At 53.1% G+C, this 13,450-nt stretch overlaps 1 protein-coding gene across 2 annotated transcripts; it reads left to right on the top strand.

Moving 5' to 3' along the window:
- Positions 1 to 4,571: 4,571 nt before the first annotated feature.
- ANGPTL4 (angiopoietin like 4) lies at positions 4,572 to 13,217 on the top strand. 2 transcript variants are annotated; one of them, XM_059063046.2, is made up of 7 exons: positions 4,572 to 5,212; positions 5,389 to 5,499; positions 5,626 to 5,743; positions 7,967 to 8,080; positions 8,407 to 8,502; positions 8,593 to 8,874; positions 9,594 to 10,253. In XM_059063046.2, exons 1-7 carry the CDS (start codon positions 4,877 to 4,879, stop codon positions 9,773 to 9,775), a joined length of 1,239 nt encoding a protein of 412 aa, XP_058919029.1. In that variant the 5' UTR covers positions 4,572 to 4,876; the 3' UTR covers positions 9,776 to 10,253. The 2 variants fall into 2 exon arrangements, with proteins under 2 accessions (XP_058919029.1, XP_058919033.1); XM_059063050.2 differs by lacking the exon at positions 9,594 to 10,253 and adding an exon at positions 12,156 to 13,217 and having other exon boundaries at positions 4,720 to 5,212.
- Positions 13,218 to 13,450: the final 233 nt, after the last annotated feature.

Genomic DNA, 13,450 nt, shown 5'->3' with positions numbered 1-13,450 from the left:
CTGTTGTGGCCTCTCCCATTGCGGAGCACAGGCTCCGGACACGCAGGCTCAGCGGCCATGGCTCACGGGCCCAGCCGCTCCACGGCATGTGGGATCTTCCGGAACCGGGGCACGAACCCGTGTCCCCTGCATCGGCACGTGGACTCTCAACCACTGCGCCACCAGGGAAGCCCTAGATTAGAGTTTTAAAATTGTGGTAAAACATACATAATAGAAAAATTTTAACCACTTTAATGTATACAGTTCTGTGGCATTAAGTACACATACAATGCTGGAAAACTTCTACCTAGTTCCAGAACTTTTTCACCAGCCCAAACGGAAACTCAGTGGTCTAAAAGGAAGTCTATGGGCTCCAGTAAATACACCCATTGCTCCCACAACTCCTTGCCTGGTGGAGGCATTCACCCTCCAAAGTTCAGTGCCATAATAGAGGTCCCTCTTGCCCTGGTCTGAGGCTGGCACTGGCAACAGAAAAACACCAGCCCAAAGGCAATGATCAGAGGCTTCAAGGATCTGCAAAAAACCAGAGCATGGAAGGGCCTGTGTCGCACAGCAGTGATGGGGCGGGAGGGCTTCCCTTGGCCAAAGGGGACAGCTTCCCTTCAGCTTTGGACTGTTGCAAACAAGCAGGACTGCAGACCACTCCTGTTGGACCTTCCAATTTTGCAAGAGAAGCAGAAATTCTAGATTTTCATTAGAAATCTGATACTCAAAATTCTGGGCAGACCAAACCAAGCATATCTTCAGGTGGAGTTTGGCCTGTGGGGTCCAGCATAGGATCATGCAGGATCTGTGCCTAAAACATGGGTGAGGGGGACTTCCCTGGTGGTCCAGTGGGTAAGACTCCATGCTCCCAATGCAGGGGGCCTGGGTTCGATCCCTGGTTGAGGAACTAGAGCCTGCATGCATGCCACAACTAAGAAGTCTGCATGCTGCAACTAAAAATATCCCATGTGCAGCAACGAAGACCCAGCTCAGCCAAAAAAAAAAAAAAAAAAGGGGGGTGAGGGATGGGGTGGGTGGGAGAGCAGAGCTGGCAGAGGGGGCTTGGCTTCTGTGCAAATGTGAGCAGGAGACAGGATTGCAGCTCATGGGAGCAGCATCAGCTGCACTCCATGTCCGCCACTGGCAGAACTCAAAATAAAGCACGGTTGGAGCAGGTTTAAGCTCAATAATAATCCTAGTCTTCCTGGGAAACTTTATTCCCCCCACACCTCCTCTCTCAGACTATGTGATCTCTCTGCACCTCTGTTTCCCCTTCTTTAAAATAGAGACCTGGGCTTCCCTGTTGGCGCAGTGGTTGAGAATCCGCCTGCCGATGCAGGGGACGCGGGTTCGTGCCCCGGTCCGGGAAGATCCCACATGCCGTGGAGCAGCTGGGCCCGTGGGCCATGGCCGCTGAGCCTGCGCGTCCAGAGCCTGTGCTCCGCAATGGGAGAGGCCACAACAGTGAGAGGCCAGCGTACCGCAAAAAAATAAAAAAAATTTTAAAAAAATTAAAAAAAATAAAATAAAATAGAGACCTTACAGGATATATTAAGTGAATGAATATATGTAAAATATATAAAATAATGTCAAGTGCAGGGTGGGCACTACTTAAGTGTTGGCTACTGTATTAGCTGCATAATGAGTGGCTTAAAACAACAAGACACATTTATTATTTCATAGTTTCTGTGGGTCAGGAGTTTGGGAACAGCTTAGCTGGGTGGTTCTGGCTTGGGGTCTCATGAGGTTGCTAACAGATGCCAAGTGAGGCTACATTATCTGAAAGTTTGACTGGGGCTGGAGGATCTGCTCCCAAGATAGCTCCCTTGCGTGGCAGACAAGCTGATGCTGGTTGTTGGGTGGAGGCCTCAGTTCCTCACCTTGTGGATCTCTCCGAAGGGCTGCTTGAGTGTCCTCACAGTATGGTGTCTGGCTTCACCCAGAGCAAGTGAGCTAATCAAGAACAAGGCAGAAGTCACATGTTTTTTATGACCTAACCTCAGAAGTCACACACATTGTCAACTACACAAGGGTGCAAATATCAGGAGGCAAGGATCACTGCGCTATTATGAATAAAGGTAGCATGGCTGCTAAGAGCAGAGCTGTGAGTCAGGCAGCCTGGTTTCAAATCCTAGCGCTGTCTAGATAACTGTGAGAACTTGGACAAGTACTTAACCTGTCTTTCATTGCATCCTCATTTATAAGATAGAATAGCAGTACCTGTTTCATTTGGAGTTGTTATTGGGATTACAGGAATATATAATCACTTTAGAACAACTCCTGGCATATAACAAGTGCACAACAGGTGTTTGCTGCTACTTTTTTTTTTTTAACTTGAGTTGTACACTTCATTCTTTCTTTCTTTATTTATTTGGTTGTGTCAGATCTTAGTTGTGGCACGCGGCTCCTTAGTTATGGCACGCAAACTCCTAGTTCCAGCATGCATGTGGAATCTAGTTCCGGGACCAGGGATCAAACCCGGGCCCCCTGCATTGGGAGCACAGAGTCTTAACCACTGCACCACCAGGGAACTCCCTGCTGCTCCTTTTTTTTTTTTTTTTTGTGGTATGTGGGCCTCTCACTGTTGTGGCCTCTCCCATTGCGGAGCACAGGCTCCGGACGCGCAGGCTCAGCGGTCATGGTTCACGGGCCCAGCCGCTCCGCGGCATGTGGGATCTTCCCGGACCGGGGCGCGAACCCATGTCCCCTACATCGGCAGGCGGACTCTCAACCACTGCGCCACCAGGGAAGCCCTCCACTGAAAGATCAGCTCCTCTCATACAACCCACCAGAAGCCCCAATGATTGAAGACTAGTAGAGAGGGACTGAGGGCCCCCCAATAATCTAGGTCCTAGAGATACAGATGGAAAGACACTGTTCGTGAGACTGTGTCCTACTCCAGACTGAAATCTCCCAAAGGCAGGGATTTCCTTCAGCTGCCCACAGACAGGCAAAAATAAAGTCAATTTTACTGCTTCGCTTTCTGATGAGAGACTCCAGCCCGCATGTCACCTTTCTAATGCCATTTACTTTGCCCAGAGTAGCCTACATTGGGTGGAGGGGACATCTTGCGCACCATTATGGACCCAGCATAGTAACCAGCACACAGCAGGTACCAGAGAAACAATTGATCACGGTGATATGTTATCGTTGGGTCAAAGGTATATTCCACAGAGCAGTTTTTTAAGATATAATCCAGCGCCAGCTCTGGGTCCCTGGACAAATTCTTTTGTAGCCTGCTCACTGCAGGTGCCTCTAAGACGCTTGGGTATACTTTGTGCCCTCTGAAACACAGCACAGAGGTAGAAGCCCCTTAAAAGTGGATCAGAAAAAGGCCCTCAGGTTGGGAAAGTAATTGATCATTTTTCTCAGTGCAAGAAGCCAGGGAGGAAGAGAGCTCACTCTTGGATAGCTATGTCCCCTACTCAGAAGGAGGCCAGGGGCTGGGGGCTGGACAGGCCGGCTGCCAGGGCAGATGGTGGCTGTCTGGACCTATTCCTTGCCAAGGTTTTCCTCTCTGCCCTTCCCACCTGCCTGTCACTGCTGCCGGGATCTGCTATCCTGGCATCTGGCCCAGCCAAATGTATGGGACGCACAGTTTCAGGCTGAGCTGGCTCGGAGCCCTGCTGAGTCAGCTCTGTTTTTCTTGCCTGTTCTCTGAGCCATCGTGCCCTGGGTTTTTCCTGGCAGGCAGGTTTTCTATGCCAGCCTCAATTTTCAGGCAGGTATAGGGAAGTTGGTGGGAATGGAGGGGGAGAACTTTGGTAAAAGTTTGTTGAGTAAATGCTTAGCCTTGTGAAATGAAAGTGGTCCACCTCACAGCCTCACTCGGTTCTTCCTTTGTCCCAACTCTGTCCCTACCCCAGGCTCAGAGCGTTGGGGTCTCTCCACCAGCCTGGGAACTCCATGTAGGAGAGCAGAGGCCTGTTTGTTAGAATGAATGAATGAATGAGGGAGAAGGGGAGACCTTCCTTCCATGTATCCCCTCTTTCTGTTCCAAGGTTCCTGCTTTGATTCAGGCAAACACTCTGAAGACCCTGAGGGTATAGACTGGGCAGTGGGGAGAGAGGCACCCGCTGGAGACTGAACAAATCTGGTCCCTGCTACCAGGGCACTAAGTTGTGCGGAGTGGGATGAGGGAGGTTAAAGAATCCCACAAACACATCTGCAACGACCAAGCCTTGGGCGGGAAGGAGCGCGGAAGCCCGAGATGTCTCCCTGGGAGACCAGCCTGGTCTTGGGGTGCTCTCCGGGAGGCGTTCCGGAGGCGGGGATGTTTGAGGGGTCCCGGGTTTCCGCCTAGCCCTGCTGGACTGAACGTACCAGGACCCTCTTCTCCAGCTTTTGACATGGGGAGGGGGTCAGGAATGCAGCCCGCACGCCCCGTCCCCGCTGACACCAGAGCCTTTTCCCCACTGAGCGCGACGGGGGCGGGGGGGGGCTCGAAATTCCGGCGCTTGGAAAGGAGCCGCGGGGAGAGGAAGTCACGTCTCCCACGGTCAGTAGAGAAGGCACGGCTGACCACGCACGTCCGGGCCTGGTGGGAGGAGCCAGAGTTTTGCACCTCCAGGGCGCCCCTCACCCCCAAAACTACCCGGCCTCCAGCACACTGAACCCAACCCCCCGGCCCCACGCCCCGCCCCCGGAACTCCACGCGCCCCGCCTCCCAGGCTCCGCCTTCTACTCCGCGCACTGTGCTTATAATAGAGCGCGTCGCGAGCACAAGCCAAACTGTGATTCGAGTCTTTGCTCTGGCTTCTGCACCCAAGCGAGCCTCCACCAGGGCTCCCGCGTCTCCACCCCTCTCATCTCGACCTCCGAGTCCCCCTTGCGCCCCCTCACCCCTGCCGCTCCGATTCCCCGCGTCCCGGCGTCCACACCACCCGGAAGGATGCGCTGTGCGCCAACAGCCGGAGCAGCCCTGGTGCTGTGCGCCGCCACCGCCGGGCTGCTGAGCGCGCAGGGCCGCCCGGAGCCTCCCAAGACGCCGCGCTTCGCCTCCTGGGACGAGGTGAATGTGCTGGCGCACGGGCTCCTTCAGCTCGGCAACGGGCTACGCGAGCACGTGGAGCGCACCCGTGGGCAGCTGGGCGAGCTGGAGCGGCGTCTGGGCTCGTGCGGGGCCGCCTGCAAGGATCCTGAGGGGTCAGCCGCGCCTCCGTTCGCCCCGGAGAATCTGGTCCCTCCCGGCGGCGACGCAATCCCGGAGACCATCCGCAGCTTTCAGGTACGTACGCTCCTACTGCCCTGGAAGGGTGTGGACGGGAGGGGGCGCATCCCGGACTCCCTGGGCTCTCCTGCCCGGGCCTCAAAGGATGGAGAGTTGGGAGTAGGACCGGCGGATGAATGGAGAAACTGGCGGCAGAAGACCAGATCCTCACCAGAGTTTTATACTCTCCCCAGACTCAGCTCAAGGCTCAGAACAGCAGGATCCAGCAACTCTACCAGAAGGTGGCCCAGCAGCAGCGGCACCTGGAGAAGCAGCACCTGAGAATCCAGAATCTGCAGAGCCAGGTGCCCGATGCTTGCCCCAGATGGGGAGGGAGGTTGAAGTTGGACCTATGGGTCTGGACGTGGAGCTAAGCAGGTCGAGCAGCCTGAGCCAGCCAGACCTGACCCCCTCCTCCTGTCCTGTCCCAGATGGGCCACTTGGCCCCCATGCACCTGGGCCACAGGGTGGCCAAGCATGCCAGGAGGAAGAGGCTACCCAAGATGGCCCAGCTTGCTGGCCCAGCTCACAATATCAGCCACCTGCACAGTGAGTGTCCAGCCCTTTGCTGTTCTCTGGAAACCACCCCTCCACTATTCTTACCTCCCTCTTGTCAGGTCTACCTTACTGAGAAGGAGAGAGGCCCTGGCCCTGCGTCCCTGTGGGCTGACAGGTCTCTGGTAAAGGGGTGACTGGGACACCCCCTCCACAGCCCTCCCCCTGCCCCACGGGGCCACCCCACCCTTCTTCCTAGCAAGCCACTGGGATTTCCCCAAAGCCTCACGGGCCACTAACCGGAGCAGCAGGCGGCTGGGAAAGAAGGTCCAAGAGGGACTTGAGCTGCAGGGGTGTGGGAAAAAGGGTGGTACAGCTCAGAGACATCTTCCTGGAGCTTGGAACCTTCTAGGAGGACAGGATGGGGGACAAAAGGGTGCCAGCTAGGGAGGCTGCAGCCCTCGTTGGGTGAAGAGAGAATGGCAGCCTGGGAGGGGAGGTTCTGATGCTTGGCCGCCACCCACCCCCCATGGTCTTTTAGAGTGTGGATCTAGGAGGGGAGGCTAGGGCAGGGAACCCCCATCTCCTCGGCCAGATGCATCACTCTTGGATCTCTTACAAATCCAGGGCTCCTGACTCACACACCTCTTCTGTCCCACAACCTTCTATTGGCCCGGAAGTCTCTGATCAGCCCTTCCCACGCCCCCCACCCCCACCAAGTTCTGGTGCCTTTATTGTGTATGCCCCATAGCACCCCAGATCTCCTAGCATGTCTGTAGGTGTGTGACACAGATTCCCAGCTCCCGGTGTCTCTGTCCCACTGCTCCAGACCTGGCTGGCTTCCCTGTGGTCCTCCTACCCCATCACCCAGCCTGGCATCTGCAGCAGTCTGCAGCCAACTGGGTGAAAGTTCAGATCTCCCTCATCACACCCTAGGGCTGGTTGCTGGCTTCCAGCCCTCTAGTCTTGAGGGCTCCGGCACCTCCCCGTCCCACCACTCTCCCTCCCCTCCTCAACCAGGAAGGGTCCATTACTCCCTCCCAAACCGTAGCCCTGGGATGAGCGGCTTCTGGGTGGGGCCCGCAGGCATAGATCCAGGCTGGGGAATGTGATGGGGAAGGCGGGGTCGGGTGTAAGTTTGGGGACTCCAGGCTCGGCCCTGCCAAGTATGGGAAAGTTCAGAGCTGAGGAGGCAAACAGCTGGTGTTAATGGAAGCCACATCGGTGGTTTGGCGGGCTGCCTGTTGTGATTGGAAGAGAGGAAAGTAGGGGAAAGGGGAGCTGCCTCAGGGGCCGGAAAACGCCTCCAGTCATCTGGGCCCGCCCCCGCTCCCACAGTGTGGACACATTCACCCCGCGACCTGAGCCTTCCCCTCCCCCTGCGACCTTTCCCCTACTTTCCGGGCTGGGCTGGGGCTGGGCTGGGGCTGGGCTGGGCTGGGGCGGGCTGGGGGCGGGGACTTCCCCGGTCCGCCCCGACGTGCCCAAGCCATCCTTCCCTCCTTTTTTTCCTCCCTCCCTCCGTCCTTCACTCCTCAATCCTTCCCCCTCCCTCTCTGATACCTGGGATCCCAGGCAGGGCCTCTGTGGTGTCCCCAAGGCCCATCCAGGCCTGATTCCCCACCCGCCACTGGACAAAGCAGAGCCCCCTCCTGTTTATCGCAGTTCTTGCCCCATCCCACTCTGGTCCAGCTCCTTCAATCATTCCTTCATGGCATCTTTAGTAAACACCTGCTGTGGGCTGGGATCAGCCGGTGCCAGATGGTGGGCAAAGAGCCATTCCTTGTCCCTAGCCTCATGGACCTCCTTCAGTGTGGGGAGTTGGAGAGAGACTGTCAGATGACCCCGGTGTTGGGGAGTAGGAAGTCCTCAGTGCCCCTAACCTGGTCTGGGGGGGGGGGTCAGGGACATGGTCCCCTTCAGAAGCTGGGACCTTTAATATGAGGCAAAGAAAGGCATGAGGGAAGTGGGTCTCAGAACACCAGCACGTGCAAAGTCCCTGTGGCAGGAGGGTATGTGGCCAGAGGGTGGGCGTGTGCAGTGCAGGAGGAGGGAGGATGGGTATAGCAGCGAGTCCTGGGGTGCCTTGTAGACTGTGTTGAGGGAAGGTATGGGGAGCTATGGAAGACTTTAGGCAAGTGTGGGGGGGTGTCATGAGCTCTAGATTGCCCGGTCCTGTCCCTGTCGCCCGCTGCCCAGCCCCCAGACATGCCTGTGTCCTGGAACCCCCAGGACTGCTCTCTGCTTCAATCCCCCCCACCCTTGTCTGCCCTGCAGGACTGCCCAGGGACTGCCAGGAACTGTTTGAAGAGGGAGAGAGGCAAAGTGGATTGTTCCAGATCCAGCCCCAGGGGTCCTCTTCATTCCTGGTTAACTGCAAGATGACCTCAGGTAGGGATGCTCTGGCCCCCCAGGTACCCCAAATATCATGGGCCCGGTTGTCTTTCCGTCAAATGCAGCTCACCCCCCTCCCTCCCTTGCTCCCCGCTTCCTCCTTCCCTGCTGGATCCTTGGGACAAAGATCTAGGCAGAGCCCTCCTCCTGCTGACCAGCCCATCTTCCTCCTTTGACCATCTTCCTCTAGTCGTGCTGGGATGGATGAGAGGAACATTGCTCTCCCTTGGTTTAGAGGTGGTTTGGGGTTTGGGAGCCAGGTGGGGGAGTCAGGGTCTCTTGTAAGAAGAATCCTCCTGGTGACCTTGCATCTTTCTGGGCAGATGGAGGCTGGACTGTAATTCAGAGGCGCCAGGATGGCTCAGTGGACTTTAACCAGCCCTGGGAAGCCTACAAGGATGGCTTCGGAGACCCCCAAGGTGGGTGTTTCCTGCAGGCCAGAGGCACAGGGGGAGGAGGGGGGGCCACAGAGGTGGGTCGTTCTCACAGATGGGCCTTTTCCACTGTAGGTGAGTTCTGGCTGGGCCTGGAGAAGGTGCACTGCATCATGGGGGACCGTGGCAGCCGCCTGGCTGTGCAGCTGCAGGACTGGGAGGGCAATGCCGAGTCATTGCAGTTCCCTGTCCACCTGGGTGGGGAAGACACAGCCTACAGCCTGCAGCTCACGGCGCCCGTGGCCAGCAAACTGGGTGCCACCACCTTCTCACCCAGTGGCCTCTCCCTGCCTTTCTCCACTTGGGACCAAGACCACGACCTCCGCGGAGACAAGAACTGTGCGAAGAGCCTCTCTGGTGAGCAAGCAAGCTCTGTCCCTCCTTGTCCTGTCCTTTGCCACACAGCTGGGACCTCCCCTCCCTACCTTTCTGCATCCGTCCCCTGCCTTCAACTCCATCTATTCCCTCCCCACTTTTCTCCTTATGTGCAGCATACCCTTGGGCAACTGACTTAACACTTCACTTCATCTTCAAAATGGGTATAACCGTACCATCCACACCATAGGATTATTATGAACATGTGATGAGATGACGTTTGTGGGATGGTGGCTGGTGTGTTGCAAAGCCATCGAGACAGACCCCATCTTGTTCTAGTGAAATCGGAGGCAAAGCCCGGGCCCTGTGAAGTGAAACATAAGAAACTGCCTCTTGGTGGGTCAAAGAAGGGTGGAATTAGTGGTTAATTTCATATGGTTCAATCTAATACACACTAGTGAGATGCATGACAGTCATAGAGAGGCTTTAGTAAATGTTTGCCATGTGCCAGGTGCGGAGAAGTCACTCGCCAGGGTCACAGATATAAAAGCTGCAGTTACCGGGAAGGGGGTTGCCCAGAGCCCCTGAGGTGCCTTTGTCACAACCTGGGGTTCCTCAGAACCCAGTTTGACAACCACTGCCAAAGTCATCTCATCTCAAGTGTGTGACGTCCAACACCCAGCCTCATCCCCGTCCCGGCCCCAGTGGAGGCCCAAGGACCCGTGGGCCTGACCAAGTCCCCTTTTCTCTGACCCCGGCAGGTGGCTGGTGGTTCGGTACCTGCGGCCACTCCAATCTTAATGGCCAGTATTTCCATTCCATCCCACGGCGGCGGCAGCAGCTTAAGAAGGGCATCTTCTGGAAAGCCTGGCGGGGCCGCTACTACCCGCTGCAGGCCACCACCATGCTGATCCAGCCCACAGCGGCCGAAGCAGCCTCCTAGCCTCCTCGCTGGGGCCTGGTCCCAGGCTCCTGGAGGACAGTGACTCTGATTCTGGCCCAGCATGTGGCCACTTCCTGCCTGGGAAAGGGCTCTGAGCAGGGCCCATCTGAAACCTCATGGACAGAGAAGACGTCCACGACTGGAGATGCCCCCGCGATGAGTGGGGGAATACAGGAAATGCCCTCTGAGAAGAACAGGGCTGCAGGGCGCAGACCCCGAAGGCGTGGGACACAGGGGCATTGAAGCCCACTCCTCGCCCGCCCGAGGAGTAGGGGACCCAGAGGGACCACTCGGGGGCAGCCAGGCCGGCCCTTGATGGCGGATTCAGTCATGTTGACTGGCTGGGGGACCAGGACTCCCGTAGGCCCGGGGCGCCCTTGTGGTGCTGTAGCGTGTGGGTGCTATAGGCGAGCCGGTGCCGACGGCATCTGGGCTGAGCCCACAGAATTCTTGGAATAAAAGCAACCTCAGAACATTTCGTTCCTTTTCGTCCTTTGTTTTTGTTTTAGAAAGTGGACAGTCTACATAAAAGTCTACATAAACATGTTCCTAGGGTGAAGGATGAACGCTTCCGGGGCTCTCGAGGACAGCGCTGATTATTCCTACCGCCTCCGACAACTGATTTCAGTTTCCTTCACTTACGATTTCATGATGCCTATCTCATTTTTTATTTTCAAAGTTACAAAATAAAACCCTCATTCAGTCCTTCTGGAAGCAGGTAACAGAAAATAAGAAGCTCTTCCTGACCATACTTACGCGTATGAATCACTTTTAACTTTTTGGTGTCCTGCCGTCTGATAGAAATATGATGTGAGTTGTGTGTTTAATATTATTTTTTTGTAGCCACATTTTTTTAAAAGAAAAAAAAAGTTTTAAAAGTAAAAACGATTTTAGGAATATACGTCATTGAACCCAATATTTCCAAAATATTACTGTTTCAACATGTGGTCAATATAAAAGTTATTGATGAGATATCTGACATGGCTTTTTGTACTGAGTCTTCCAAATTCAGTATGGATTTCACACCTACGGCGCATCTCAGTTTGGACTGGCCGTATTTAAGGGCTCAGTAGCCACAGTGGCCAATGGCCACCATCTTGGACAACCCAGCTCTGCTATGTGACATTAATGCAGTGTTTTGGGTAAATTCTTCCCATTTTTGGCCATGTCTGCAGAAGTTTTCGTTTAAATTGGCTTAAAAAAAAAATATATATATATATATATATCTTGGGACTTCCCTGGTGGTCCAGTGGTTAAGAATCTGCCTTCCAATGCAGGGAACGCAGGTTCGATTCCTGGTCAGGGAGCTAAGGTTGCGCATGCCGCAGGGCAACTAAGCCCGAGCGCCACAACTAGAGAGCCTGTGTGCTGCAACTACTGAGCCCGTGCACTCTGGAGCCTGTGTGCCACAACTAGAGAGAAGCCTGCTGGCTGCAATGAAAGGTCCCACATGACACAACTAAGACCTGACGCAACCAAAAATAAATATTTTTTAAAATGTATATATATATATGTATCTAAAATTCAGCTAGTATTTCTTGAGCACCTACTACAGGTCAGGCCCTGTCCCAAGTGCTTGGGATACTCTAGTGAACAGAAAGATCCCTGCCTGCACCAAGCTTGCCTTCAAAGCCCATCCCATTACAGACAAGGTGACCTATAATTGATGGTCCAAACTGGAGACACTGTTGAGAGTGAAAGCGGGGGAGGAGGGGGTTGTTAATAATTAAGCCAGAAGACAGATGTAAAGCAGCTCACTCCCAGGCATACAGGGACTTACTGACCCAGTTTCTAAAAATCTAGTCACATATCTTACAGCATGTGGAAAACCCTGCCATAAATAGGTTAGTAAAACTAAACTCGGTGAAAACAAAACAATGCAAATGCTTTCAAATTCCAGCTAGAGGGAATTCCCTGGCTGTCCAGTGGTTAGGACTCCACGCTTTCACAGCTGTCAGTGTGGGTTCAGTCCCTGGTGGGGGAACTAAGATCCCACAAGCCCCACCGCCGGTCCAAAAAAAAAAATCCAGCTAGAAAACATCTATGGTGAAAAAAAACCCCCACAATAAACGAATAGTGGTTGCCTCTGGAAGGGTGGGAGGTAGGATAGGGATTGACTAGGAAGGGATATAAGGAAACTTTCCCGAGTGACGATGTTCTGAACCTCAATAGAGATGGGTTACTCCCGTGTTCACCTTTGCCTTGGTTAGTATACACTTAAGATTTGTGCATGTCATTGTATGTAAATTTCACCTTAAACAAAAAGCTACAACAGTCATAAAAAGACATGGAACTCTAGTTAATGGTATGCATGCTGAAGTGTTTTAGAAGTGCAGTGAACTGATGTCTTCAATTTTGTTTTTGAAAAATTTTTTTCCAGCTTTATTGAGATGTAGTTAACATACAACAGGACTCCTCTGATGGTGCAGTGGTTAAGAATCCGCCTGCCAATGCAGGGGACACTGGTTCGAGCCCTGGTCCAGGAAGATCCCACATGCCGCAGAGCAACTAAGCCCATACTAAGCCTGCGTTCTAGAACCTACGAGCCACAACTACTGAGCCTGTGAGCCACAACTACTGAAGCCCACGTGCCTAGAGCCCGTGCTCCACAACAAGAGAAGCCACTGCAGTGAGAAGCCTGCACACGCCAACGATGAGTAGGCCCTGCTCACCACAACTAGAGAAAGCCCACGTGCAGCAATAAAGACCCAACGCAGCCAAAAATAAATTAATTTTAAAAAAACATAAAACGTTGTGTAAGTTTAAGGTGTACGACATGTTGACTTGATACACATATACTGCGAAATGATAAGCACCCTAGCATTAGCCAATGCCTCCATCACATCACACAATTACCTTTTCCTTTTTGGTGGTGAAAACATTGAAGATCTACTCTCTTAGCAGCTTTCAGGTACACAGTACAGTGTTACTTGTAATCACCATGCTGTCCATTAGATCCCCTAAATCTTCAACTTCCTTTGAAATGCATCAAAAAATTAGATGACGGGTGGCTAGAGAAAAGGATATGCGATAAAGCAAAATGTTAATAGTGCAATCTGGGTCTGGGTATTCTCTGTACAATTCTTTCTGTTTTTCTAAATGTTTAAAAAAATTCACAATGAAATGTATGTAGGGAAGAAAATCCTAACGAGATCCTGTTGCCTTCTAAAGGCTCTCATCCTTCATCTGAGCTCAAAAAGGGAGATGAGGATTAGATAATTGTTGAAGAGATATGAGCAAGAGAGAGTGAGCCTCTCTCCTTGATGGGTAATAAAAGTGTTCAAGAATTGAAAAAGGGAGAGGGATAAATTAGGAGTTTGGGATTAGCATATACACACAACTATATATAAAATGGATAAACAACAAGGACCTACTGTGTAGCACAAGGAACTCTACTCAATATTTTTTAATAACCTATAAAGGAAAAGAATCTGAAAAAATATATACGTGTGTGTGTGCGTGTATAACTGAATTACGTTGCTGTACACCTGGAACTAACATAAAATTGTGAATCAACTTTACTTCAATTAAAAATTTAATTCATTTAAAAAAAGGAATCGAGGGCTTCCCTGGTGGCACAGTGGTTAAGAATCCACCTGGCAATGCAGGAGACACGGGTTCGAGCCCTGGTCCGGGAAGATCCCACATGCCACAGAGCAACTAAGCCCCTGCACC

This window comes from Kogia breviceps, chromosome 4 (genome assembly GCF_026419965.1).
Source record: "Kogia breviceps isolate mKogBre1 chromosome 4, mKogBre1 haplotype 1, whole genome shotgun sequence".
NCBI classification, from domain to species: Eukaryota; Metazoa; Chordata; class Mammalia; order Artiodactyla; family Physeteridae; genus Kogia; species Kogia breviceps.
The sequence above is the reverse complement of the archived record's forward strand: the minus strand, read 5'-3'. Positions and strand labels throughout refer to the sequence as shown.

Excerpts from the sequence above, each read along its gene's own strand:
- ANGPTL4 (XM_059063046.2), top strand. The coding sequence starts at position 4,877 with ATGCGCTGTGCGCCAACAGCCGGAGCAGCCCTGGTGCTGTGCGCCGCC. Across the intron at positions 8,081-8,406 it reads TAACTGCAAGATGACCTCAG|ATGGAGGCTGGACTGTAATT; the intron begins GTAGGGATGCTC and ends CTTTCTGGGCAG. Across the intron at positions 8,503-8,592 it reads TGGCTTCGGAGACCCCCAAG|GTGAGTTCTGGCTGGGCCTG; the intron begins GTGGGTGTTTCC and ends TTTCCACTGTAG.